Genomic DNA, 24,972 nt, shown 5'->3' with positions numbered 1-24,972 from the left:
CAAAAATCATAGTCAGGTTGACTATTGGGATTCTACCTGAAAAAACAAAGGTTAAACTGTATGAAATGGTTGCAAACCTTGAAATCACCAAAATCATTTTGACTATACCATATTAATAGTTCTTATGAAATGCTTGTGAAAACATCTTCCCATAAAAGCATTTGAAAAGCATGTTTCCAACAAAGCTTCATCCTCTCAATTAGGGAATTAGAATTGAACATGATGTTAGTTCTAGGATCAAACCAGGTAACAGTCTATTTCCAGAATTGAAAAGGTTAGAAGTAATGGAAGCATGAAGGCATACGCGTTGGGAAGGTAACACTTAGAAGACAGGGAAGTGATTATAAATGTTTATTTCAGACAAGGTCCACAGGAAGATCAGGATGAGCGAGAATGCCAACATCTGATATTCTCAGAGATAACAAAACCTTGTGGACTTTTCTACCCTGGAACAAACTTGTCAATAATATTAGTTGCTTTCAGGAATGACTTTTGTTAATTTCATGAACCTATAATTTGTATGAAGAAGTCTGTTTACCATGTGTCATAAAGAAACGACAACATAAAATGACTATAAGGGTAATCTATAATGCAATTATAAACCCCATATGAAATTAGTCAATTTTATTATGCACAAGTCCAATATATTAGCCTATTTTTTTAGTATACTATACATAGGCAGATACAAGATATTTCTGCTTTGCTCAATCTTAGTATTATTTAAACTTTCTACATTAGTTCAGATTTTATAAAGGTTGCTTACAAAAAGATTACCATCTATAGTAATTACTAACCTGTTCCTTAACAGTAGTATTCACGTTGGTCAGGTAATGTTGACATATCTGACAAAATACTCTCATTTGTTTCTTTAAACGCAGCAAGTCCTCCTTGAAAAAATTTAACATTAACTTTTAAAAAATATTGTATAAACAATTCAGCATTTCTTTAAAATGTTTTCAATTACGTAAAACATTATCTCATATATAGCTTTATTAGCTCTACTTCTGCATTTGATTTAAATTTCTTCTTTATAATTCACAAGAAATGAAAACAAAGAGACGGTTTGTCTTACAAATCTCACCAAATTGCAGCCTTAAAAACATGAGGTACATTAATAGATAATATCCTAAGGCTTTAGGATATTAAGATGAGAAAACTTATATAATTGATACGGCAATCTTTAATAAAGCCACTAGCACAGAATGCTAATAAAGATTTACGCTCCATGCTCACGTTATTTCAAGGGTGGTCAACCCATAAATGGAAGAAAATAATAAAAAAGAAACAGCATCTTCCATTTCTTGTTACAAGGATACTGCTGTACTTTATAAAAACTCAGAATGGAAAATATTTGGTGGTATTACTATAAACTTTAAAATGTCTCAAACTTTTTATTTTTTTATTTGTATTGGTTGTTTTTTTTTTTTTTTTTTTTTTTTGAGATGGAGCTCACTCTATCGCCCAGGCTGAAGTGCAGTGACATGATCTCAGCTCACGGCAACCTCTGCCTCCTGGGTTCAGGCAATAATTCTCCTGCCTCAGCATCCTGAGTAGCTGAGATTACAGGTGCACACCACCACGCCTGGCTAATTTTTGTATTTTCAGTAGAGACAAGGTTTCACCATGTTGGCCAGGCTAGTCTCGAACTCCTGACTTCAAGTGAGTGGCCTTCCTCAGCCTCTCAAAGCGTTGGGAGTACAGGCGTGAGCCACTGTGGCTGGCTTACCATAAATAATTTTATATTCATCCTTTTCCTCTACTAAAAATACTGCCTTTTATCCAGTTTATTTTTTAACTTTCAACATAGGTGAGCAATTATATATGGTAATATAGTCACCGTTCCTACTACAAGCTTAACACTTAGTTAAATTAACTTTTTCCTAAGTGTTTGATAAAAAGCACACAATGGGCAGGGCACAGTGGCTCAGGCTTGTAATCCCAGCACTTTGGAAGGCCAAAATGTGCAGATCAGTTGAGGCCAGGAGTTCACAAGCCTGGTCAACATGGTGAAACCCCATGTCTACTAAAAATGCAAAAGTTAATGGGCGTGGAGGTGCATGACTGCAGTCTCAGCTACTTAGGAGGCTGAGGCACGAGGACTGCCTGAACCCGGAAGTCAGAGGTTGCAGTGAGCTGGGATTGCACCACTACACTCCAGCCTGGATGACAGAGCAAGACTACCTCGGAAGAAAAGGAGAAAAAAAAAAAAAAAAAAGCACACAATGTTAACAATACTATATTGATTTTTCAAGAGGAAAAATCCATTTGTAGATATAACAACATCTTAAAAGCCCAGAGAAATTCTAAGCCTTTAACATTATTCTGTGGGTTTAGGAACACAAACTTATTATCAAGAGGATTACTTTTTGAAGAAAATGCCTACAAACACCTAACTCTAGAACTCTCAGAAATTGCGTGATATTTCTAAACATGAGCCCAAACAATATTTAAGGCAATATCCAGTACTACAAGTACAATGTTTAAGCTTCCAGTTTACAAATGGAAAAGGCAGTCCTGTTTAGTTCAATTACTAAACACATTAAGGATTATCATTATGGGTAAAGCTTTAAAAGCTCTATATGTACTAATAGCTGGCGCTGGCATATTATATATTCAATCAGAAAATGACTGATCATGAATTTGGAACATCACTAGAGAGATCTTGAGTATGAATAAGGTTATCCCAAAACAATACCAGAGCATAAGAAGATCTAGGGGGAGTTGGTTTATTATCTTCAATTTGTGTAATCTAATACTTATATCTGTTTCAAAGGCTCTTGCTCACCAACTTTGAGAATACAGAAAACCAGATTATGCCACCTTCAAATGTGAACAATTTTTAATTAAAAATCATACCTTGAAACAAACCATATTGATATCCTCCACTGAATATACATCAAACTACAAATAACAGTACATTAGAAACAAGCAACATTTCACTGAAATAACTGATCTCATTAAATGTGTGAGTTTGCTGAAAACAGTTAATGATATTTAGTCTAATAAAAACACTACTGAACCACCACAAACCTTTGTAGAGCTGCTTTCAGTTATCTTAGCAAGTTGCCAAAGGATTACATAGTGAGTACACTGCAGTGCGTGAATAACAATCTGTAAAAAGAATCAAAGGATACAGTTAAAACTTAAAAGTCACAAGACTTCACTTTTCAAAGATAAATGTGTAACCAATAAATAAATAAAAACCTGCTCAGGCATGTCTCCATTTTCGATTCCAGTTTTCAAGAGTTTGTAATTACAAGCAAATAAATCCCACTTTGAAAGGTCATGGGCACTGTTAAAAAAAAAAAAAAAAAAAAAAAAATTAAGTTTTATTAAAAAGCTAAGCCTAATGACAATTGTTTTGGACTTGACTGTTAACAGAATGCAGTAAATGCAGTAAACTTTAAAATGCCCCCAACAACAACAACAAATTAGCTTAGAAATTAACATTATAACCCACAAAACATGCAAGTTTATTTCTACAGATTTAAGAAAACAGGAACTTCAAAATTCAACTTACTTATGAAAAGCAGTAATCCTCTTCAATGTTGACAATACCTGATATGCATCATCTTCATCAGGTTCTTCACCCTGTAAATATTAATTATACATTAAGAACCATCAAAGTGAAAAATCCTAGGCTATCAAAATGTTACTATTACCTTGAAAACTAAAGAATAACATAACAAAACCCACAAATGAACTTTGTCATTCAATACCTAGATACTGCCAAATTTAAGGCAATATGGCTGGGGCAGTAAGTCAACAAAAATTTGTTATCATAGAAACATCATAACCGAGAGAAAAAATGAAAATGACATTCTTCTTTTTCTTCTAAGTAAACTTGACACAAAATTATAAGGGCATCTATTTTTTTCACAGTAATAAATGCACTAGGACAATAAAATACTTACATGACAAGAAGATCAGAAAGACAATACCTAAAGGACAAAACCTAAGTACCTTAAACGTATATCATCATGAAGACATATGACACTAATCACAAATAAATAGGGAAAAACCCTCTGAATAATGACTAGATATGCTGGTCCCATTTGGATATCAACATTTATTAATATACTTTTCAACTTAGGGCAACTTAACTTTCGAAAAATTTTACCAGTCTTGCTACAGGAAACATAAAATTGCTTACACATTACTGAATCTAGTGTGTTGAACTCTAGTTCTCTCAAAAAAGCACTTGTTTTTAAACTGTAACTCTTCTACGAAGTAATTAAATTTAATTAAACCATTGCTTCATTTTAAATTAATTTGTCCTAACCAAAATCATATTCAGCCAAGAGTAGAGCTATTAAAATTTTTAACTAAGAATGTAATCATCATACATCAACATATTTGCACAAACCTCCAATTAGTAAAACTTAATAAGCCTGGAATAACAATATACACCAAGTAAAAGTTAAATGAGTAACTAATAAAACAAGAAAACTAGAAATTACAAAGTCCATATGATCTTACAGCATTAATGATAAAAGTGATGTGGAAAAGGCTAATGGCACTAATTTGACAATTATGAATTTGTATTTTATTCAAAAAAATTTAATGTAAATATATATTTCTGGAAAAAATAACAATCACAACAAAAATACAAGTGTATTTAAGTGCTACGCACTAAGCCTCTTTGGAAATACAAGAGAAAACACAGGAAACTCCAACAGTAGCAGCGGCTATAATAGCAAAAACTTATTAAAGTTTTATAATATCAAAACCCAGACCGAGTGTGGTGGCTCATGCCTATAATCCCAGCACTTTACAAGGCCGAGGTGAGTGGATCACCTGAGGTCAGGAATTCGAGACCAGCCTGGCCAACGTGGTGAAACCCCATCTCTACTAAAAATACAAAAATTAGCCTGGTACAGTGGCACACGCCTATAGTCCCAGCTACTCGGAAGACTGAGGCAGGAGAATCACTTGAACCTGGGAGGCAGAAGCTGCAGTGAGCCGAGATCGCACCACTGCGCTCTAGCCTGGTGGTGCGCAGCAACCAGGAGAGACCAGCCGAGATCGCACCACTGTCGCTCCAGCCTGGTGGTGCGCAGCAACCAGGAGAGACCAGCCGAGATCGCACCACTGTCGCTCCAGCAACAGAGCAAGACTCCATCTCCAAAAAAAAAAAAAAACATAATGTCCTTCCCTAATCTACACTGCCAAAACACTTAGAAATACTCTACTTTTGTAGGCTACCTAGTCTAAATCTAGCTCTCCTCTTCTGTTCCATTAACACCCTATTCCTTAACAGCCCTGGTTCAATAAAAACCAGGTAACTGTCCAGATCATTTCTCAAAACAAAAAAGATGCTAGTTTTGCTTTCACCTTCTCTGAGTCACAGATTCTTACCACTTTCCTATTTTGGTGGAGGAGTAGCCTGATGAGTCACAGAATGAAAAGCCTGAACATCTTTTCAAAATACTGCTAGGGACTATCACCAAGACTAACACTTGGGTGACTAATTAGCTTACTGCAGTAGAGGGGCTCAACTGACAAAATACTTGTAATAGTTATAATATATACCTCTTGCAGAAAATCTTCAAGAAGCCGGTTAAATTTATCTGCCAATTCATCTATCAGTTGACTTCTTGAAATATCTACTCTGTTGAAGATTGTGAACTCTTCATTACAGAGTGCATGGTAAGTTTTAGAACATGCTTCCAAAACATCTGTATCTGTGTGCTTCTCTACAATATTCCGGATCTGTCGCAGTAAGGCATCCAAATGCTGCAAAATAATATTTTTCATCAAAACTAAGGCATATATGATAGGTATAAAGTGACTACATGACCATACCACCATGGAAAAAATTTTCAAATACAGTAACTCTACAACACAGAGCGTACATTTTAAGGTGCTTTTCTAATCATGATAAATAAATACACTGATCCATCCATACTTATTCCTCAACTTTAAGGGAGATATTACCTACCTCATAGGGCTGTGGTGAGAATACTAACATATATTAAGAGCTTACATTAATCCACAGAACATAGCAAAAGTGTTCAATAAATATTAGTTGATTTTGTCTTATAATGGTTATTATCATCTATGGCCATACCACCCTGAATGAGCCCAATCTCATCTAATTGTTATTATCTAGTTATCCACCCCCAGTCTCCATAAATGATCAGTGACATAGTCACATAATAGCTAAGAATGAAGGTACAGTTGTGGGCATGAAGCAAAGGGAAGCATCATTACCGCCATTCTGTAAGTCAAACTAATCTAAAGTACAGAAGACCTAAGCTATAGGTTTCCTTTCTTAAAATGTGTTCCAAAAACACATTTTAAGAAATATAAACAAACGCTATGATGAAATGAACTAAACAATTTTTCTTAAAGGTTTTTTTTACACAAAATAATCTTACCTTTTCTAATCGTCCAGTGGTATATATTTCCAAATCAAAGTACTGAGGCAACTGCAACAAGTTAGTCACCTTTTCTGCATCTACAGAGTACTGTGAAATATAAAGATCATGTTAAAAAATCACAATAAGAAAGCATTATAATATTCTGTGAGGCATTTAGGAAAAAAATCTCATTTCTTAATAACACTATGATATTGACACAAACTTACTTTTGCTAATAACTGAGGAAGGGCCACGGCAAAAAGCTCAGTGATTTTTGTCCTATCATCCAACTGTGTCTTCTTCTCCTTTGCTGTAAGCACCTAAAGTAATAGAAAGACTTCTATATTTATTAAGCCCATTAGCACTGTTAAGTGTTCAAGTTTTAGTTAAAACATACAAAATGATTACTAAAACTATACTTTAAGAGATGGACACAAAAATTTCACTATAAAACATTAACCCCAAAAGTGACACGAAAGAGAAAACTACACATTATAAAAACACAAAGCCACCTGAAATAACAAAAAAAAATTTGGATAGTCCTAGAGAGAAAATCAGTATCCAATAAGACTAACCAACTCTACCTTCAGATGGTAGGAGAATCAGTTAAAAATAGGAAATATCGTTTAAGAGATTATATATAAAATATTGGGATTGACCAGCATTTCTGCTTACTCTAGGCTGTGGGACATGACACATAAGTAACAAATTCAAAACCACTAAATTGCTATCAGCAATTAGCAAAAAAGAAACAGAAATTTTTAAAAAACAGAAATAGAAAATATAGAAAGCATCACATTGTCTTTGATAAAATTTTGTTTCAGTTATGCATACACAAACATATTCATGTGTAATATGTCACAATATAAAAATGAATTTTTATGCTTTACAGTCAAAAGTTTGAAAGCCTGTGGAATTGTTGGTATTAAATGCAAATTCACGTAAACTTTACAATAATGCATTAAAATCTGATTCCATGAAATAGAAATTTCCCTATTTTAATAAAAAATTATCTCCATTTTTATTTCTGATTTTAGAAGAAAAAGAAAACAAATCCATAAATAAAACATACAACTGCACCATTCCAAATGGTGTACGTTACATTCAATCACGAAGGCAGGGACTGTCAATCATATCTCCTGCAGCAACTAAAAAAGTATCTTACAGAGAACTCAAATTTCTCAAATTGCTAATGCTTTAAAATTTACCTCTAACAAATTTATAAGCAAAGGTTGTCTGAAAAATAAAACAAAATTGTTTCATGGCTAAAATGGAATTTTTAAAAAGATACTGAAAAAGGAGAAATGGAGTTTAGAATATTGAAAAGACATTGATTGGCATACCCTTTTTCCTGTCCCTCTTCCCACGGGAGGATGACATTCAGCCGCTTGTCTAATGGTACAAAGCATTATTTCAATCAGAGCACTCTCTTGCCTATCTGTTAGTGCTAAAAAAAAAAAAAAAAAAGTCAGAAAGAGTTAGCTTATTTCTTCTCCCTATATGCCACTTGTAATTATTACCTAACAGTTTCTTCTGCCTGTAAACAGAATCTGCCCTAAGGTACTAAAGAAAATCCCATTACTTTATCACAGAAAACATAACCTTCCTAAAACCCTCAGAATCCCAAATCTATCCACCACAGATCCACACATTTGGGTAGAAAAAATAACCCAGATACAAAAAAATAAAGAATGTTGACAGCAATTACATCTTTCTACATAGCATAATATTTATATGAAAACAAAACTAGGCACGAAGTAAGATTTTTCTATCAAATTGTAAGGATAAACAAATGGAATGAGTAAAAATCTACTTACAAAACTGTCTAAACAAAAATATCATAATTAAACATCCTTACCTTCCTCTCCACTAAGTGGCTCTTCCAGTAACAAGCTATTCATACATTCCCAGTCTTTCAGCAGCTCAGTAGCACAGTCCCACATGCTATCCACAAGGTATGCTGCATGCTCATGTAACTAAAATTTAAAAAGAGCAATGTGGTCTTAGATAATTAGCATACTAGCCTTAACTCAAAAGAATGGAAACTTTATTGACATCATCTACAAACTCTCAAACAGCAATCTATTTTTTGAGGTCAAATAGATGAAACGACAGAGAAGAAACTGCCTTAGTTTGCTTGCTGTAAGAAAGACGTGTTAGGTAGCATCATTACACATTAACAATTATCATTAAAACATTAATATGAAAAATATATTTTATTATTTTATATAAAATATATATATATTTTTATAATAAATTATATATATTTGGGTGGGGTGGAGATGGAGTCTTGCTCTCACCCAGGCTGTTGGGAAGTGGTGCGATCTCGGCTCACTGCAACCTCTGCCTCCCAGGTTCAAATGATTCACCTGTCTCAGCCTCCCAAGTAGCTGAGACTACAGGCATGCACCACCATGCCCGGCTAATTTATGTATTTTTAGTAGAGATGAGGTTTCACCATGTTGGCCAGGCTGGTCTCAAACTCCTGACCTCAGGTGATCCGCCCACCTTAGCCTCCGAAAGTACTGGGATTACTGGAGTGAGCCACTGCACCTGTCCTGAAAAGTATTTTATAAAGAGATTATATACATACTTACTGCTTATTTGGACCTAATATATCAGTCAGCTACTCTCAATTCTTAGGTATGCTATGAATTTATTTTAACTGAAGGGGAGTGATAATGGTTAATTAAAACACAAAATGCATGTTTGTCAATTCAATATATAAGCAAATCATTCTCTTCATTATGTGAAGCTTAAATGACCCTACTGTGAGCTGGGCGTGGTGGCTCATGCCTGTAATCCCAGTACTCTGGGAGGCCGAGACAGGCAGATCACCTGAGATCAGGAGTTCAAGACCAGCCTGGCCAACGTGGCAAAACCCTGTCTTTACTAAAAATACAAAAATTAGCCAGGTGTGGTGATGCGTGCCTGTAATTCCAGCTACTATGGAGGCTGAGGTGGGAGAATCGCTTGAACGTGGGAGGTGGAGATTGGCAGTGAGCCAAGATCACACTACTGCACTCCAGCCTGGGCAACAGAGCGAGACTTTGTATCAAAAAAAAACAAACCCTACTGCTTCCCGACTCCTTTGGCAGGGGGAGGAGGGGGCATGCAAATCATAATCATTAGACAAAAAAAAGCTGTCAAAGCAATTACAAATAATAAAAAATCTAAATCTAAATCCTTTATGAACATAGAGGGAATGTCCTCAAAAATCGGCAAACGGTCACGCGCTGTGGCTTATGCCTGTAATCCCAGCACTTTGGGAGGCCAAGGAGGGAGGACTGCTTGGGCTCAGGAGTTGAAGACTAGCCTGGGACATGAGACACCCCCATTGCCTACAAAATTCTAAAATAAACTAGCTGGGTGTGGTGGCACGAAGTTGTAGTTGGAGCTACTAGGGAGGCTGAGACAAGAGGATCAACTAAGCCCAGAAGTTCAAGGCTGCAATGAGCTATGATTACGCCACTGCACTTCAGGCTGAGTGACAGAGCAAGACACTGTCTCTTAAAAAAATAAAATAAAATATTTGCAAACTGAATCCAACAATATAGAAAAAGAATAACATCATGAACAAGTAGGTTGATTCAACATTTAAAAAGTCATTCAGCATAACTCAACACATTAACATAATAAAGGATAAAAATAAAACAATCATCTCAAGGAATGCAGAAACATTTTATAGAATTCAATTTCCATTCATGTTAGAAACTTACAGCAAAGAATAAAAGGAAACATTCTCAATCTGATTATAAATATCTACAAAATACCTATAGCTAACAATGTAATTAATGTTGAAATATTGGACACTTTTCCCATAAGATCAGGAGCAATCCAAAGATGTCTACTTGAGACAGAGTCTTGCTCTGTCACCCAAGCTGGAGTGCAGCAGCACGATCTTGACTCACTGCAACCTCTGCCTCCCCAGTTCAAGCGATTCCTGTGCCTCAGCCTTCCAAGTAGCTGGGATTACAGGCATGCACCACCATGCCTGGCTAATTTTTGTATTTTTAGTAGAGACGGGGTTTTGCCATGTTGGCCAGGCTGGTCTCAAACTCCTGGCCTCAAGTGATCCACCCACCTCAGCCTCCTAAAGTGGTGAGAGTACAGGCGTGAGCCACCGCACCTAAGCATAACATTCTACTGAAGGTCTTAGACAATTCAATAAGGCAAGAAAAAAAGTGAAAAAAAATGTTGGAAAGGAAAAGGAAAATTATCTTTATTTACAAATGACCTGATGGTATAATGTAAAAAATCCTAAAGAATAAAAAACCAATCATATATCCATATATAGAAATAACTAGAAAATTAAAAGGCCTGATCACTAATTAAATAATAGTATGTAACATGAACACCAAAAATAAATTTTGAGCCCTCTCGAAATCTGGCTAACATTGTAGGTTTCCAACTTTAGGGAGACTAGTTTAAGTCTACATCTACAATTGCAATGGCAGGTACCAACATTTGAAATCTTACAATGTTCTAGAGATCTGTGTTAAGTTTTATACGATTATTTCAATGTTAACTAAGAATTTATTACCCATCTTTTTACTAGGAAACTGAGGCTTAGAAAGAGTAAGTAGCTAAACCAAGGTCACACAAATAGTAAGCAGAGTAGCCCAACTGACAATTAGGATTTTGAACTTTAAAATTAACATTCTCAGCACTATACATAAATCCTACTGTTTGAACATCTCACTAGAAGTAGAAAGCGGCCGAACGCAGTGGCTCATGCCTGTAATCCCAACACTTTGGAAGGCCAAAGCAGGCGGGTCACCTAAGGTCAAGAGTTTAAGACCAGCCTGGTCAACATGGTGAAACCCTGTCTCTACTAAAATACAAAAAATTAGCTGGGCATGGTGGCATACGCCTGGAAGCCCAGCTACTCGGGAGGCTGAGGCAGGAGAACTGCGTGAACCTGGGAGGCAGAGACTGCAGTGAGCCAAGATGGCGCCACTGTATTCCAGCCTGGGTGACAGAGCGAGACTCCGTCTCAAAAAAAAAGAAAAGAAAAGAAAAGAAAAGTAGAAAGCATATTAAAAAAAAAATTGGGGGAGTGGGTGGCTCTCCATTCTATTCACAATTTCCTGCGCTACAAGGAATATTTTTTTAAATGTGCCTCATTTTAACCCCTTTTCTAAAATTTTTTGAACCTAAGTATAAAATAAATACTATCAACTAACCTCACTTTCTAGAAAGAAAAAAACCAATGTCTTAACAAGGTTGGCATTTGGACCTTGTCTTCCTCTTCTTTTCATCATTCCATCCTCCTCTGGATCTCTACGACTGAAGAGCCTGTGAAAAAAGTAAAATATTTATTTTACGACAACAAAAAACATTTCCTAATCAAAAAAAAAATTAACTGTTTGGATTTCATATCTAAGGATCTAACAAAGGAGTAAAGGAGAACTGAGTAGGTACAATATCATCCAACATTATGGCACACCACGCAAATAATTGCTATAAACCTTTTTCATTTCACGTTTGATGGTAATTCTAAGTCCTTTTAAACTAATTTCCCAAGTTAATTGTACTGAGTTATAAACTATTTGTTTTTAAAAACCTTACTGTATTTTATATAACTGTTGCCTTCCATAAAAGTAGTACATTGACAAAGCTACACCATTTATGCTAAAAAATCTATGATACATATTCATCTTGAAAACTAAACATATACTTTCCTTCTATCCTTCTGGTAAAATTGCCCCAACTTACTGTCCTTTTACTATGGATAGCATGAGCATTTTTCCTCATAAACAACAAGAGAATTAACACTAAACAGCAATGAATAAAAAACTGTAGTGTAAATGTTTTATACCACCTACTCTTTCTAATAATTGCTGCACCCCCAACAGGCATTTTAATAACATCATAGGAACAAGAAAAGTTTAATCTATATGGCTCAAAATAGTCTCTTTGAAAGCCATTATATAACAATCTTTGTTTTCTGTGATCAGATATTCACACTTCTACTCATACTACCTAATCTGAATTAAATAGGATCATAAAAGTAAAGAGATTGTAGAATTCTTGGGATTCTTATGTCAAACTTTATTAAATACTTGAAGAACCTTTTAATATTTTCTAAAGCAAAGGAAAAATAAGTTTAAGAGTAAATATAGCCTGTAGTCCCAGCTACTCAGGAGGGTGAGCCACGAGAAGCACCTGAACCCGGGAGGCAGAGATTGGTTACAGTGAGCTGAGATCGCACCACTGCACACTCCAGCCTGGGCAACAGGCTCTGTCTCAAAAAAAAAAAAAAAAAAAAAAAGACTAAATATAGTATAAGCAATATTTAGAAGCTGAAGCAGGTATTAGAAGGGTAAACAATTAGGAAGAGGTCAGTCAATATTATAATATAGTTAGGTATCTTTCTGAGCATGTTTACTGAAAGACATGGGTATATTTCCCATTTTTTTTTTTTTTTTGAGACAGAGTCCAGCCTCGCCCTGGCTGGAGTGCAGTGGCGCGATCTCAGCTCACTGCAAGCTCTGCCCCCTGGGTTCACACCATTCTCCTGCCTCAGCCTCCCGAGTAGCTGGGACTACAGGCGCCCGCCACCATGCCCGGCTGATTTTTTTTTGTATTTCTAGTAGAGATGGGGTTTCACCATGTTAGCCAGGATGGTCTTGATCTCCTGACCTCGTGATCCACCCACCTTGGCCTCCCAAAGTGCTGCGATTACAGGCATGAGCCACTGCGCCCAGCCTACATTTCCCTTTAAAGATCTAACTTAAAATAAATCAAAGAACTTAGAAGAAATCTAAACTTTTAAAGGAAAAAGTAAAATGTGAAAGCTTCGATATGATCTGTAGTAATTTTTCAAATAAGTTATATATATATATAATCTTAATGTCAAGTATAACATAACAAATTACTGTTATGAAAGTATGCCTTAGAAAATGAGTAACAGAAATATAGATTTACTTTTTGTAGAGAAATTCTCCAGCTGCTACTGCTACTGGCCGGTGAGCTGAATAAACCAGATGATAGACATTTTCACAATCTTCTGCAGTAAGAACTTCTTCACTACTCCTAAGAAATAAGCAGTAACAGGTGCTTTTAGTAACGTCCTAATTCTAAGCATATTAACAGTACAAAAACTTATGCTCATACTTTTAAAAGGTTGTAAAGTTTCATTAATATGTGTTAAAGGAAAAAAAAAAAACAAATCAAGCTTATTTAATTACCATCTACCAAAATCTATCAAAGATAAATGGCAGGTAAAATTAAAAGTGAATGCAGAAGGTAAACAAATAAACTTTTAAAAGAATTATGTCACATGGATGCTAACAGAAAAGGAAGACAAAATAATGAAAACCGACATAGAAAGTAAAGCTAAGAGCTTAGAGTTAAAAATCGCAGATAATATAATACTTTGCTTATATTTCATAGTAATATTAAGTCACGACATTACATCAAAATATACTAATGGCCCATTTATATCACATCAATCAAGAATGCTTCATCCACCACGTACTGAACACCATATAAGGCAATGCAAGTGGTTTTCCCAAATAACTAAAATCTAAGTGCCAAAGATCTTTAATTGCAATCACTGGAAAAAAAAATCTTACTAAAATGTAATGCTCATTTTCTTTTTCTTATCTTTAAAGAACAAAATAAGCCTAACAAAATATTTTCGATAAATCATAATCATTAAGGCCCATCAACCACAGTACCCCAGGGTAAACGCTGTTACATTCTTCCCTTGCAACTGCATTCAAAGTCCTGGCCCCTGGCAGCTCCTTCTCTCCCAATATGCTTCTAGTCCACTGTGATATATATAATCTAGGTTTTTACCATTATATGTAAATTCAAATCATAGGACCACTGCCAGAGGAACAAAGCCTAAGAATACTGGATAGTTGAAGCACACAGATCCTCTTTACTTTTTGGTTTTCTGTTGTGCTGAAAGCTTCCAGAAGTCTGATGTCTAAGATGTATTACTTCTTTTTGAGAGAAAAAGATACTAAATTGTTAAAATTCAAGTTTCAAAAGCACATTGATTTCAATTGCTCTTTATATAGTATCAGATTGTTCTTGGAAAAATAACGTGTGTTTTTAACAAAATAATACTGAATCAGGCTGGGTGTGGTGGCTCACACCTGTAATTCCAGCACTTTGGGAGGCTGAAGTGGGTGGATCACTTGAGCCCAGGTGTTCAAGACTAGGCTGGGCAACATGAGACCTCATCTCTACAAAAAACGGAAAGAAAAAAAAAAATTAGCCGGACATGGTGGGACTACAGTAGCTATAGTCCCAGCTACTTAGGAGGCTGAGGTGGGAAGATGGATTGAGCCTGGGAGGGCGAGGCTGGAGTGAGCCATGATCACACCACTGCACCCCAGCCTGGGTGACAAAGCAAGACCCTGTCTCTAAAAAACAAAACAAAAAAACACTGAATCAAACAAGTACTGTAACTCTACAGAAGTTCACTCATTTTAACTTTTTGAAAAGGAACGTTTCTAAGAAATTTAAATTATTAGGTATATAGATGGCTGAAAATCAACATGAATGGGTACATCTATTACCTTTGATAAAAATATCAGAAAGAAGATGTTTCTAGTGTACTGTGGAGGATGGCGGGAAAGAAGCTATAGAAATATATGTAGCATACTATGACTTTATTTCAGAATTCTTTCAAAATTTTTATATACAACGTGTGTATAACATTTATGATTTAAAAATATAATTAAAAATTAAAGAAAGAATGCAACAGTTAACAGACTGCTCAAGAAATTCCAAGGTAAGTGAGTTCCCTGAATTGTCAATATCTGCAGAACTGCCTTCTTTTTAATTACTGCAATGTTGTCCGATTCATAGAAATGGGAATAACCACTAACATCTCACTGAGCTGCAGTATTAAATGAAATTACCCATATAAAGTGCTTATATTAGCTATTATCTTACATACTAATTTAATTCTTCCTCTATTGATATGCACCCTTGGTTGTTTTCAAAATTCTGCCATTACAAACGACGCTTTGTTAGAGAACGTGAGCATTTGAAATTCTGATACTGTCAAGTTTTTCTCCAAGGAGCTTAGACCAATTTATACTCCCATCAACAATGTAAAAGGGCCTGTTATGGCACAGCCTCAACAATATAGTGTAATTACCAAACACTTTCTATCTTTGCCAAGCAAACAGATTTAAAAGTCTCACTTTAATATATATGTTTGTAAGTGTGGCCCAACATCTTTTCGTATGTTTAAATTCGTACTTTTCTGTCAATAATCTGATCTACAATATTTGACTGATTTCCTATTATTACAGATTTCTTTAATTGATTTGCAGAAATTAACTCCTTTGATGCAAAAATATCTTGCCCAATCTGAGATTCGTTTTCTGAGTTTATGGTATTTTATGCCATACAGACATTTTTAGGTTTTTATATAGTTAATTCATTGATCCTTTCATATCTAGCTTTTGTGTCATGCTCAGAAAAGCCTTACATGGTCATTTTATTGAGGCATATGTGTTTATCTCTATTTTTATTCTGATTCATTGATCTTTTTTGTCTATTCATGTACTAGGACCAAAATTTTTAAATTACTATGATTTTATAATACATGACTTAAAATTACATTGGGCTAGTCCTCACTCATTAGTTTGTATCATATTCTTCTGGCAACTCTTACATGATAAATTTTCCATATGGAATGTCACAATTTGCTTGCTATGGCCAAAAAAAAAAAAAAAATCCTTTGCCTGTACTATTTACATTGTGTTAAATATACAGAATAGGAAGATTACAAGCCTTTAAATACTGAGTTTTCCTAGGTGAGCTTTCCAAACTCAAGCCTTCTTTTATTATTTTGAAATGAGAAGACTCTGATTTTTAACTCTCTCAACATACCACCCAAGTGCTTGGTATAGAGACATCACCTGATATTTACCCTGAAATGCAGAAAACAAGTGTTGGTGAGGACGTACAGAAATTGGAAATCTTGGCTGGGTGTGGTAGCTCACACCTGTAATCCCAGCTCTTTGGGAGGCCAAGGCAGGTGGATCACCTGAGGTCAGGAGTTCCAGACCAGCCTGGCCAACATGGTGAAACTTCGTCTCTACTAAAAATACAAAAATTACCCAGGTGTGGTGGCAGGCACCTGTAATCCCAGCTATTTTGGGAAGCTGAGGCAAGGGAATCGCTTGAACCTGGGAGGTGGAGGTTGCGGTGAGCCAAGATCATGCCACTGCACTCCAGCCTGGGCGACAGAGTGAGACTCCAACTCAGGAAAGAAAAAAAAAAAAAAAAGAAATTGGAAATCTTGTACGTTGCTGGTGGGAATGTAAAATAGTGCAACCTTTGTAAAAAGCATTATGGCAGTTCCTCAAAAAAAAAAAAATTTAACAGAATTACCATATGATCCAGCAATTCCACTTCTGGGTATACATAAAAGAACTGAAAGCAGAGACTTAAACAGATACTTGCACACATCTATGTTCATAGCAGCATTACTGACAATAACTGAAGGTGGAAACAGTCCAAATGTCCATCAATGCAAAAATGGATAAATAAAATGTGGAATATACATACAGTGAAATAGTCAGCTATCAACAGGAGTACGTGCTATAATAATGTATGAAACTTGAAGAAATTATGCCAAGTGAAATAAGCCAGATGCAAAAAACAAATATTGTATGATTCCACTTATACGAAATATCTAGAATAGGCAAGTTCATAGAGATAGAAAATAAAACAGTGGTTACCAGGATCTGGGGGAAGGGGATAATGAAGAATCAGTGTTTAATGGGTACAGAGCTCCAGAATAAAGTGATGAAAAAGTTCTGAAAATGGACAGTGGTGGCAGTTGTACAACAATGTAAATATAGGTAATACCAGTAAACCATACTTTAAAATGGTTAAAATGGTGACTTTTACATAATCTATATTTTACTACCATTTTTTAAAAAGGAAAAATATGAATAACCTAACATCACTATCAGATATTAACACGGAATAGGTCTTAAATTCAGATTGTTTAAAGGTGCTATGAGAAGTACAACAGACATTCTTATAAATGCTCATACTCTAAAAGTGTAACAAAATTTTAAGCATGTTTTTTAATACACTGATGTGCTTATTTCGAGAGCATCAAAAACAGGAAGGAAATCAATCGGCCAAGAGAATGGGAACACATGAACTCCTAGCTCAGTTAGAATTTCCATATTCGGCCGGGCGCAGTGGCTCACGCCTGTAATCCCAGCACTTTGGGAGGCCGAGGCAGGTGGATCACGAGGTCAGGAGATGGAGACCATCCTGGCTAACACGGTGAAACTCCGTCTCTACTAAAAATACAAAAAATTAGCCAGGCATCGTGGAGGGCGCCTGTAGTCCCAGCTACTCAGGAGGCTGAGGCAGGAGAATGGCGTGAACCTGGGAGGTGGAGCTTGCAGTGAGCCGAGATTGCACCACTGCACTCCAGCCTGGAGGACAGAGCAAGGCTCCGTCTCAAAAAAAAAAAAAAAAAAAAAAAAAAACACACACACACACAAAAAGAATTTCCATATTCTATGGTTCCTTCTTCCTGTGTTTTCTCAACTATACATGAAGAAATTCAACTTCTAGCTATAAACCTCCATGACGTAAGCTACTAAAATTTAGACCTAGAAAAGTCTGAACCAAATACTCTAATGTGTTATTCAGATATCTGAACATTAGTGCAAATACGCAACAAATACATACTTACTGTAAAACAAGAGTGAGTAATTTTATTGCTTGTACTGCAACATCATATTCTTTGTCAAGGGTCATAGACACAATTCTATCCTAAGGACAAAAAAATTAAAATATGTTTAAAAGGAAAGCAAGAGAAAAGCACTTGCAAATAACAAGTTATTTGTAAATTCTTAAGTAATACTAACCTTGAACCGACTGGTAAAAAGTTCCAGTTTGGAATTAAGCTCTTTGTTATAATAAAGCCCTTGTAGAGCAGTAAGACATTTGAGTCTTACTTCACCTTGCTAAAAAAAAAAAAACAAAAAGAGGAGACAATGCATTAAAACTCTATGTATTTTCAACTTCAATATTCAAGATGTATACAATATTTTCTACTTTAAAATTTTAAACGTTTCATACCATAGCATTCCTTCAGAAACTATCATCTTTGATAATGCAAAAATAGTAATCAGTACATACATTTATGACTAAATACCTATGGGGTTACTATTTCTGTAGTTCAAAGGATAATTTTTGAAAACTTGTTCAGAACAAAACTATTGTGAAAAACAATAGAAGCATGTGTCACAGTATATTTTCCACTATGGGAAGTAATGTTTGGAAAGAATTATATACAATCAACTTCTTCAAGGCAAGTGAAGAGGCAGCCTAAGAGAATGGTAGTTTAATGAAAACATATTAAAAAGGTCAGAAACCAAGTTGTAAGGTATAATCTGGCTAAGATACAGGTTTGTCAAAAGAGTGGATCAAAACTGAAGAATTTTTTTTTTAAGTATATAGCTCTCAGATAACAACAGGGTAATTGTTCTTCTTTGTGCCCTAAGAAATACCTCACTCCTACTACCTTCATGATTATAATATTTCAGCAAAAAACTGATTCACCATTAATGGTTAAATCAGTGGCCAGGATTCAAAAATATCTAGCAGACTTTATGTGATAGAAAATAAGTTTTTACAGAGAAGATAGAGAAGAATAAAGGGGAGGCTTCCAGAAATGTGTCACCAGGTATATATACAGGGAGATAACTCATGAATGAGAGCGCAGGCAGCCACGCTGATGTGTAGAAAGAAGCAGTCTGAAGGGCACATCTTACCTTATCATGCATAGTCCAACCAACATATTTTAAATAACTGTCATTAAGAAAGGCATCACTATACATCTTCATCCAAATGCCAATCTCTTCAATGCATATAGCTCGAATTTCAGCTATTGCATCACTGAATGGAGGAAGGAAAAACGATGCATAATTAGTGCCAATACACCACAAAACTTATGGTTTATTCAAGAGATGCCAAGTACTTCAGATCTACTAGGAATATGACACTATCTTATTACTAGGGATTAAAAAATAGAAATGAAGCATGGGCCTGAATGCCAAAAGCTTACCATCTAGGTGGCAAAGCATAATTATCAACACATAAACATTTAAAATTATATAAAACTACAAACAAAATCCCATCCCCACCTTTTATACCATACCATATCCCAGCCTTTGCTCACACCTGCTGGGCATGGTGTGTTAAGACAGCAGGCACACTTGTCTGGCTAGAGCATAATTTCCAGGTAAGAATTATTTACACATTACACTGAAGTCAAGCTCAACTGGGATTTGAATGTTAGAATAAATGATTTTAAATTCATCTTGTAAGTACTGGTGAGTCACTGAAGGCAGAGGAATTACATAATAAAAGGATATTTTGGCAAAACTGCAATAATCTCTAGGCATGAGAATGAGGAAACGGACTAAGGTAATGGTGACAATAGAAGTGAAAAGGTAAGAATGGACATAGAGACATTACAAAAAGCAAGCGTTAACCTGATTCAGTAACTGCCAAGTTGAGGATATGTGGAAGAAGCTGAATAAAAATACTACCAAAATTTAAGAATAGTTTACAGCATAAATTTAATAAGATTACTATTTCTTTCCTCTGTTCATTCAAAACAGCAAAAGAAAACATCTCACTTTAACCTATCCAATTCTTCCCACTGATATTCAATGGAAGGGAAGAGAGTCAGGAGTCAGCATGTGCAGGCTCTACTAACATAGTGCATCCAAAGGCAATTAAGTATTGTGTAGCCCGACTCCAAATAGCAGTAACTTCTACTGGCTGCAAGTCAAGCACAGCATTATCCCATTTTTCAGATGGGAAACACTAAACTCACGAGTTAAATAACTTGCCCAGAGTGACTCAGTGGCACAGTTTAGAGTCTGACATTGATTTTACTATAACATTCTTCCTGCTAATTTAGATTCCCTACACCACTAAATATGCAAACTTGCTGAGTAGAAATTATATAGTGCTATTTATGAAAAAACTGTCACAACTTACCGGTATCTATGTACAAACACTCCTTTAAATATTGCATTCATCATATTTTCTATTTCATCTTGATTTTCCTGAAGCTGTAAAAAAACACATCATTTCTTTTCAATTGTAAAGGAAGACAACCAAATGAACACCTGTAAGTTGTTACAAGCACGAAAAAAGCAGAATTCCCCAGTATTTTGGGGAATTTTGAATTTTACTAGACAACAGTAACCATATAGAAAAATTAAGAGTTATATTATCAGGTAGATAAAGTTCCTTAATACCTGAAATATTTGATTTGGATTTTAATATTTAGCCAGTAGATTAATTTGTTTCTAATGCTCATAAATTTCCACTAAAGAACTGTAAAGAAGGCCGGGTGCAGTGGCTCATGCCTGTAATCTCAGCACTTGGGGAGGCCAAGACAGACGGATCACTTGAGGTCAGGAGTTCGAGACCAGCCTGGCCAACATGGCGAAACCCCGACTCTACTAAAAATACAAAAATTAGCCAGGCATAGTGGCACAAGCCTATAATCCCAGCTACTGAGGAGGCTGAGGCAGGAGCTTGAACCTGGGAGACGGAGGTTGCAGTTAGCTGAGATAGTGCCACTGTACTCCAGCCTGGGAGACAGAGTGAGATTCTGCCTCCAAAAAAAAACACTGTAAAGAAATCTGCAATGTAGTTTATTGTTACTACGTATCACTTATTATATAGCATATACATAAATTAAGGGGAAAAAGTACCAACACTTTATTTCAAATTATATGAAAAATATGAGGAATTTAGGCATGGGGGAAATATGAGCAGGATTTTTCTTAGTTTTCTTGAGTCTGGATATGTTTTAAAGTTATTAACTATTTCGGAAATAACCAATTTAAAATTAGCTACTAATTCCCCCCCAAAAAAATTCAAGATCAGGTCAATAATTCGTAGATAACCATGATAACTACTGAACTCAACTACATTACTAATATTTTTGAAAAATCAGACTTTGCCTATTTGATATGAAAACAAACATCTCCATTATGAGATAGCAAAATATTTTATCACCAACAAAGAAAGAATTTAAATTACAGCCGCAGCATCAGAAGATTTTATTTACTGTTATTTCGCATAAGGCTGAAAAAATTATTTTCCTCATTCAGAGTTGAATTTGGTGGTCAGTCATTAATGTTAAACAAATGCCTTCTACTGTATAAAAAACACTGATTTAGATGCCAATAAACAGCTTATGTTATTTTTCAAAGTGATTTTATTTTCCAAAGTGATTTTAATTGTGAAACCTCTTTTCATCCTGACAAAAGGTTTTTCACCGTAGAGATGAATAATACTAAAGCTTAAGACAACTTGTCAGACTAACCCCAGTCCCCTTACTTAAAGCCACTCTTAATACTAGTCCACGCAGATTGAAAATAAGAAAACAGTATTGTTGGCACAGATATTCGTCAGAATTTTGTTGGGCAAACAGTTTGAAATGTTATTTACATTTAAATATTTCAAAAACAATTATCTGAGCCACTAAGCAAAGTTATATCCTAATTAATGGTGACCAAGTTGGTCACACAATAGCCTAAATATTCAATATAAAAGTTTACCTCTTTCCGCTTTTGTAGCAGGAGTTCTAGCCTCTCATTGGCTCGTTTTCCAATCATTTTATTCCGTTCTGCTTCATATTGTCTTTGTGTATTATCCATATTAATGCTAAGATTTAGTGCCACATTCACCAAAGCTGTCATCAACTTCATAGCTATTTTTTAAAGAGTAAAAGTATGGTGAAATTAATCCAACAGACAGAAAAATTTATAATTTAAGATCAAATAGAAATATTAAGCAGAAATGAGCTAATCTGCTTCTAACAAAAGAAAGATGCAGCTGCTACAAATGACAACAATAAAATAACACAAAATAAAATAACTTTTCAGGAATTATCTCCTAATCCTCACAATGGCCCTCTCTCAAAGGTAAGTATTATACCCATTTCATTCATGGCAAAATTGAAGCTCAGGGAAATTTTAAAATTTGCCTCAGTTCATATAAGCAGTCAAACCAGGATTCAAACCAAGGCAATCTGACTCCAGACTATCCTTAAATCCCACTATTCTATAATATGTCCCCTAAAATAATCATTTTCATAGATCATGATTCACCTTCTAAAGTAAATTTTAGTTCACACAGAAGTTATTTAGCTATCTCAGTAATTAAAAGGAACTTGATGGCTTTACATCAAATTATATTTTATGAAAATGTTGAGGAATTTTATCAGTATTTGCTTTCCTTTCATTTTACTCTATAACATGACTGGTGAAATTGTGAACAGATCTCCATGGAAAGTCAAAAGAACAAAGGGCAAAATGTCACTTAATTAAAGTGCTTTTTCATAAAACTTCCTCCATATCCCTACCTTCTGTTACTAAACTCTTACTCCTGATACAAGATTCTTATTGCCTGGGATTTAAAATTTATTAACTGAAAGATCTGATCACTTTTTGCTTTCTTTAGCTTACTCCAGACTACTTCTCACGCTTAGTGCATTGCATGATACAACAACAATAAAACTACATCTTAAATTTGTGGCTATTGGCTCTCTTAAAGAAAGATTTCCCAATTTTCTGCTCTAAGTTAATTTCATGCTCCCAGCAAACCAGTCTGTCACTCTGATCTAAAAGTATCCATCTTGCACTATAATCCTTGTTTTAATTTACTTTAGCCATCAAGTTATTGACATTGCTACCATAAGTGCATAAAGCAAGATCACATTCATATTTTCTGACTTCCAATCTAAAAACAAAAACAACATATGGGAAACTGCATTTTCTCTTTAATAATGAAGGACTTAGAAGCATATCTTTAATCATAGATTTAATTCTTTGAGAAAATCTTCTAAATGAAAAACAAACGAAGAGAATATAAAGTTTTTTTAGTTAAAAATCAAAATATCATTAAGATTCAGAAGATTCAGAATACTATCATAACAATTAATGCCTATTTTATTTATTGAAATTCAAAAGCAACAAATTCAATAACAATGTATCACCAATTTTACCGTAAACACAAAAGAGAAACTAACAGATTTTATGAGGTATAAAAATATACCTCATTTCATTAAACTTTAAAGATCAAAGAATTTGCCCCAGCCTAAAGTTACCCAGAAACATAAGAAAAATCAACTTTTTGCAGTGTGACTGAAACAACAGGCATCATCCAGTAGGGGCCATCCTACCTGGAGAGGCAACGCACACCAAAGACAAACTATATGGCCATCAGGATCACATATCCAAAATGACTGTGATGAGATCTCCAAATCTGCTGTCAATATCTTCCCTGGTAATGTATCTTTCAAAAACCCAATACATACCTATCATCCAATTTTCCCTTCTTGTGGCATAGTATTTTTCAATAATCGAATGCACGCCTATAGTTCAATTTTCCCTTGCTGTGGCGTAGTATTTTTCAAGAACCCAACACATACCTATCGTCCAATTCTCCCCTGCTGTGGCACAGTATGCATAGTATACAAGAAAATCACCATATACTAGTTTTAGTACACCTTCACAAAATCGAAACTGAAATTATCATCCCATTTCCAGTAATTCGCAGGAGGGATGGGGGAGTGTCCTCTTAGTGGTCACTTTATAAATAAATTAATTTGTATCTCTGTTATTTCCTTTCTCTTTAAATGAGAATCTTTTTCATCTCAAATCTAAGACAATATGCAGAAAATATTTCTAAATACTGACCTGCCAGGGTGCTTGTATGTCGAAATGCTCTGACTTGTGAGTCAGACAATCCTGTAAGAAGTGAAATGACCGTATCCATCATATACTCATCATATATGATACTATATTGACATTGCCGTACTAACACGCCAATGAATTCACAAAAACTGGATTTGAACTTCTTCCACTGAGGACCAGCCATGGTAAGTGGATAATCTCCACTATCCTAAAACAAAAATTTAAAACAGCAATTTCATTTAGAATGCATGACTTAACATATCACTTCCTTTTGAAATACTCTAGACAAAAGCATGAAAAGATATCTTTATCTCACCTTTCTTCTCCAATAAATCCTCAAAGTAGGCAAGAGAACAATATATAAAGGTAGGGGTACCTCCGAACACTTCAGCTCTTTATTTAAGATCAAAATAGATACTCTGAATTCACTTTAATCGATGAAAATATATACCAATTACTCAGGTTAAAAATTTTAAAAGCCTCCCTCATCAAAGCAAAACATCCTTGTGATAAGCACAGATATAAAGCAAAAGCAAACCCAAACCAAACCAAAATTATATTTTTAAATGGATTCAAAATGATGGAAATTATATTCTCAATCTAATAAAATACATGATGTATAAATCAACAAAACATTAGAAATATGTTTTTATTAGCTTCAAATACATCACACAGTCAACAGATACAAACAATCATAATTTTTTAAAGAAATGGAAATGTAGCTAGTATTGCCATGGAAGACTGGTACCCTGGTTTTACTTTGCACAACAAGAGGGCATTCTCTAGTCTCAGGGTAAATTGAGATTCTCCACAAATCATTAAAAACAATGAAGTACTCAGAAATAAAAGCAGAGACCAATACCATATAGAACATC

The 24,972-nt window shown here is 35.0% G+C and overlaps 1 protein-coding gene across 23 annotated transcripts in view; it reads right to left on the bottom strand.

Annotated features, from left to right (window-relative positions):
- The window catches only part of STAG2 (STAG2 cohesin complex component), a 141,797-nt gene that overhangs the window by 32,209 nt on the left and 84,616 nt on the right, over positions 1-24,972 (bottom strand). For 22 of the 23 annotated variants that reach the window (XM_063634900.1, XM_055268171.2, XM_055268163.2 and 19 more), the window contains 17 exons: positions 24,101-24,305; positions 21,959-22,110; positions 20,382-20,455; positions 19,145-19,268; positions 18,236-18,334; positions 18,061-18,140; positions 13,293-13,400; positions 11,549-11,660; positions 8,221-8,338; positions 7,706-7,809; positions 6,590-6,682; positions 6,381-6,470; positions 5,533-5,736; positions 3,521-3,591; positions 3,205-3,292; positions 3,031-3,111; positions 795-887 (listed from right to left, as the gene is read on the bottom strand). In XM_063634900.1, the coding sequence (XP_063490970.1) occupies positions 795-887; positions 3,031-3,111; positions 3,205-3,292; positions 3,521-3,591; positions 5,533-5,736; positions 6,381-6,470; positions 6,590-6,682; positions 7,706-7,809; positions 8,221-8,338; positions 11,549-11,660; positions 13,293-13,400; positions 18,061-18,140; positions 18,236-18,334; positions 19,145-19,268; positions 20,382-20,455; positions 21,959-22,110; positions 24,101-24,305 (1,896 nt within the window). The remainder of the gene's footprint in view (positions 1-794; positions 888-3,030; positions 3,112-3,204; positions 3,293-3,520; positions 3,592-5,532; positions 5,737-6,380; positions 6,471-6,589; positions 6,683-7,705; positions 7,810-8,220; positions 8,339-11,548; positions 11,661-13,292; positions 13,401-18,060; positions 18,141-18,235; positions 18,335-19,144; positions 19,269-20,381; positions 20,456-21,958; positions 22,111-24,100; positions 24,306-24,972) is intronic. The other variant, XM_063634905.1, reaches the window with a different exon arrangement.

Source organism: Symphalangus syndactylus, chromosome X, assembly GCF_028878055.3.
Source record: "Symphalangus syndactylus isolate Jambi chromosome X, NHGRI_mSymSyn1-v2.1_pri, whole genome shotgun sequence".
Lineage (NCBI taxonomy): Eukaryota > Metazoa > Chordata > Mammalia > Primates > Hylobatidae > Symphalangus > Symphalangus syndactylus.
This window is presented reverse-complemented; position numbering and strand designations above follow the sequence as displayed.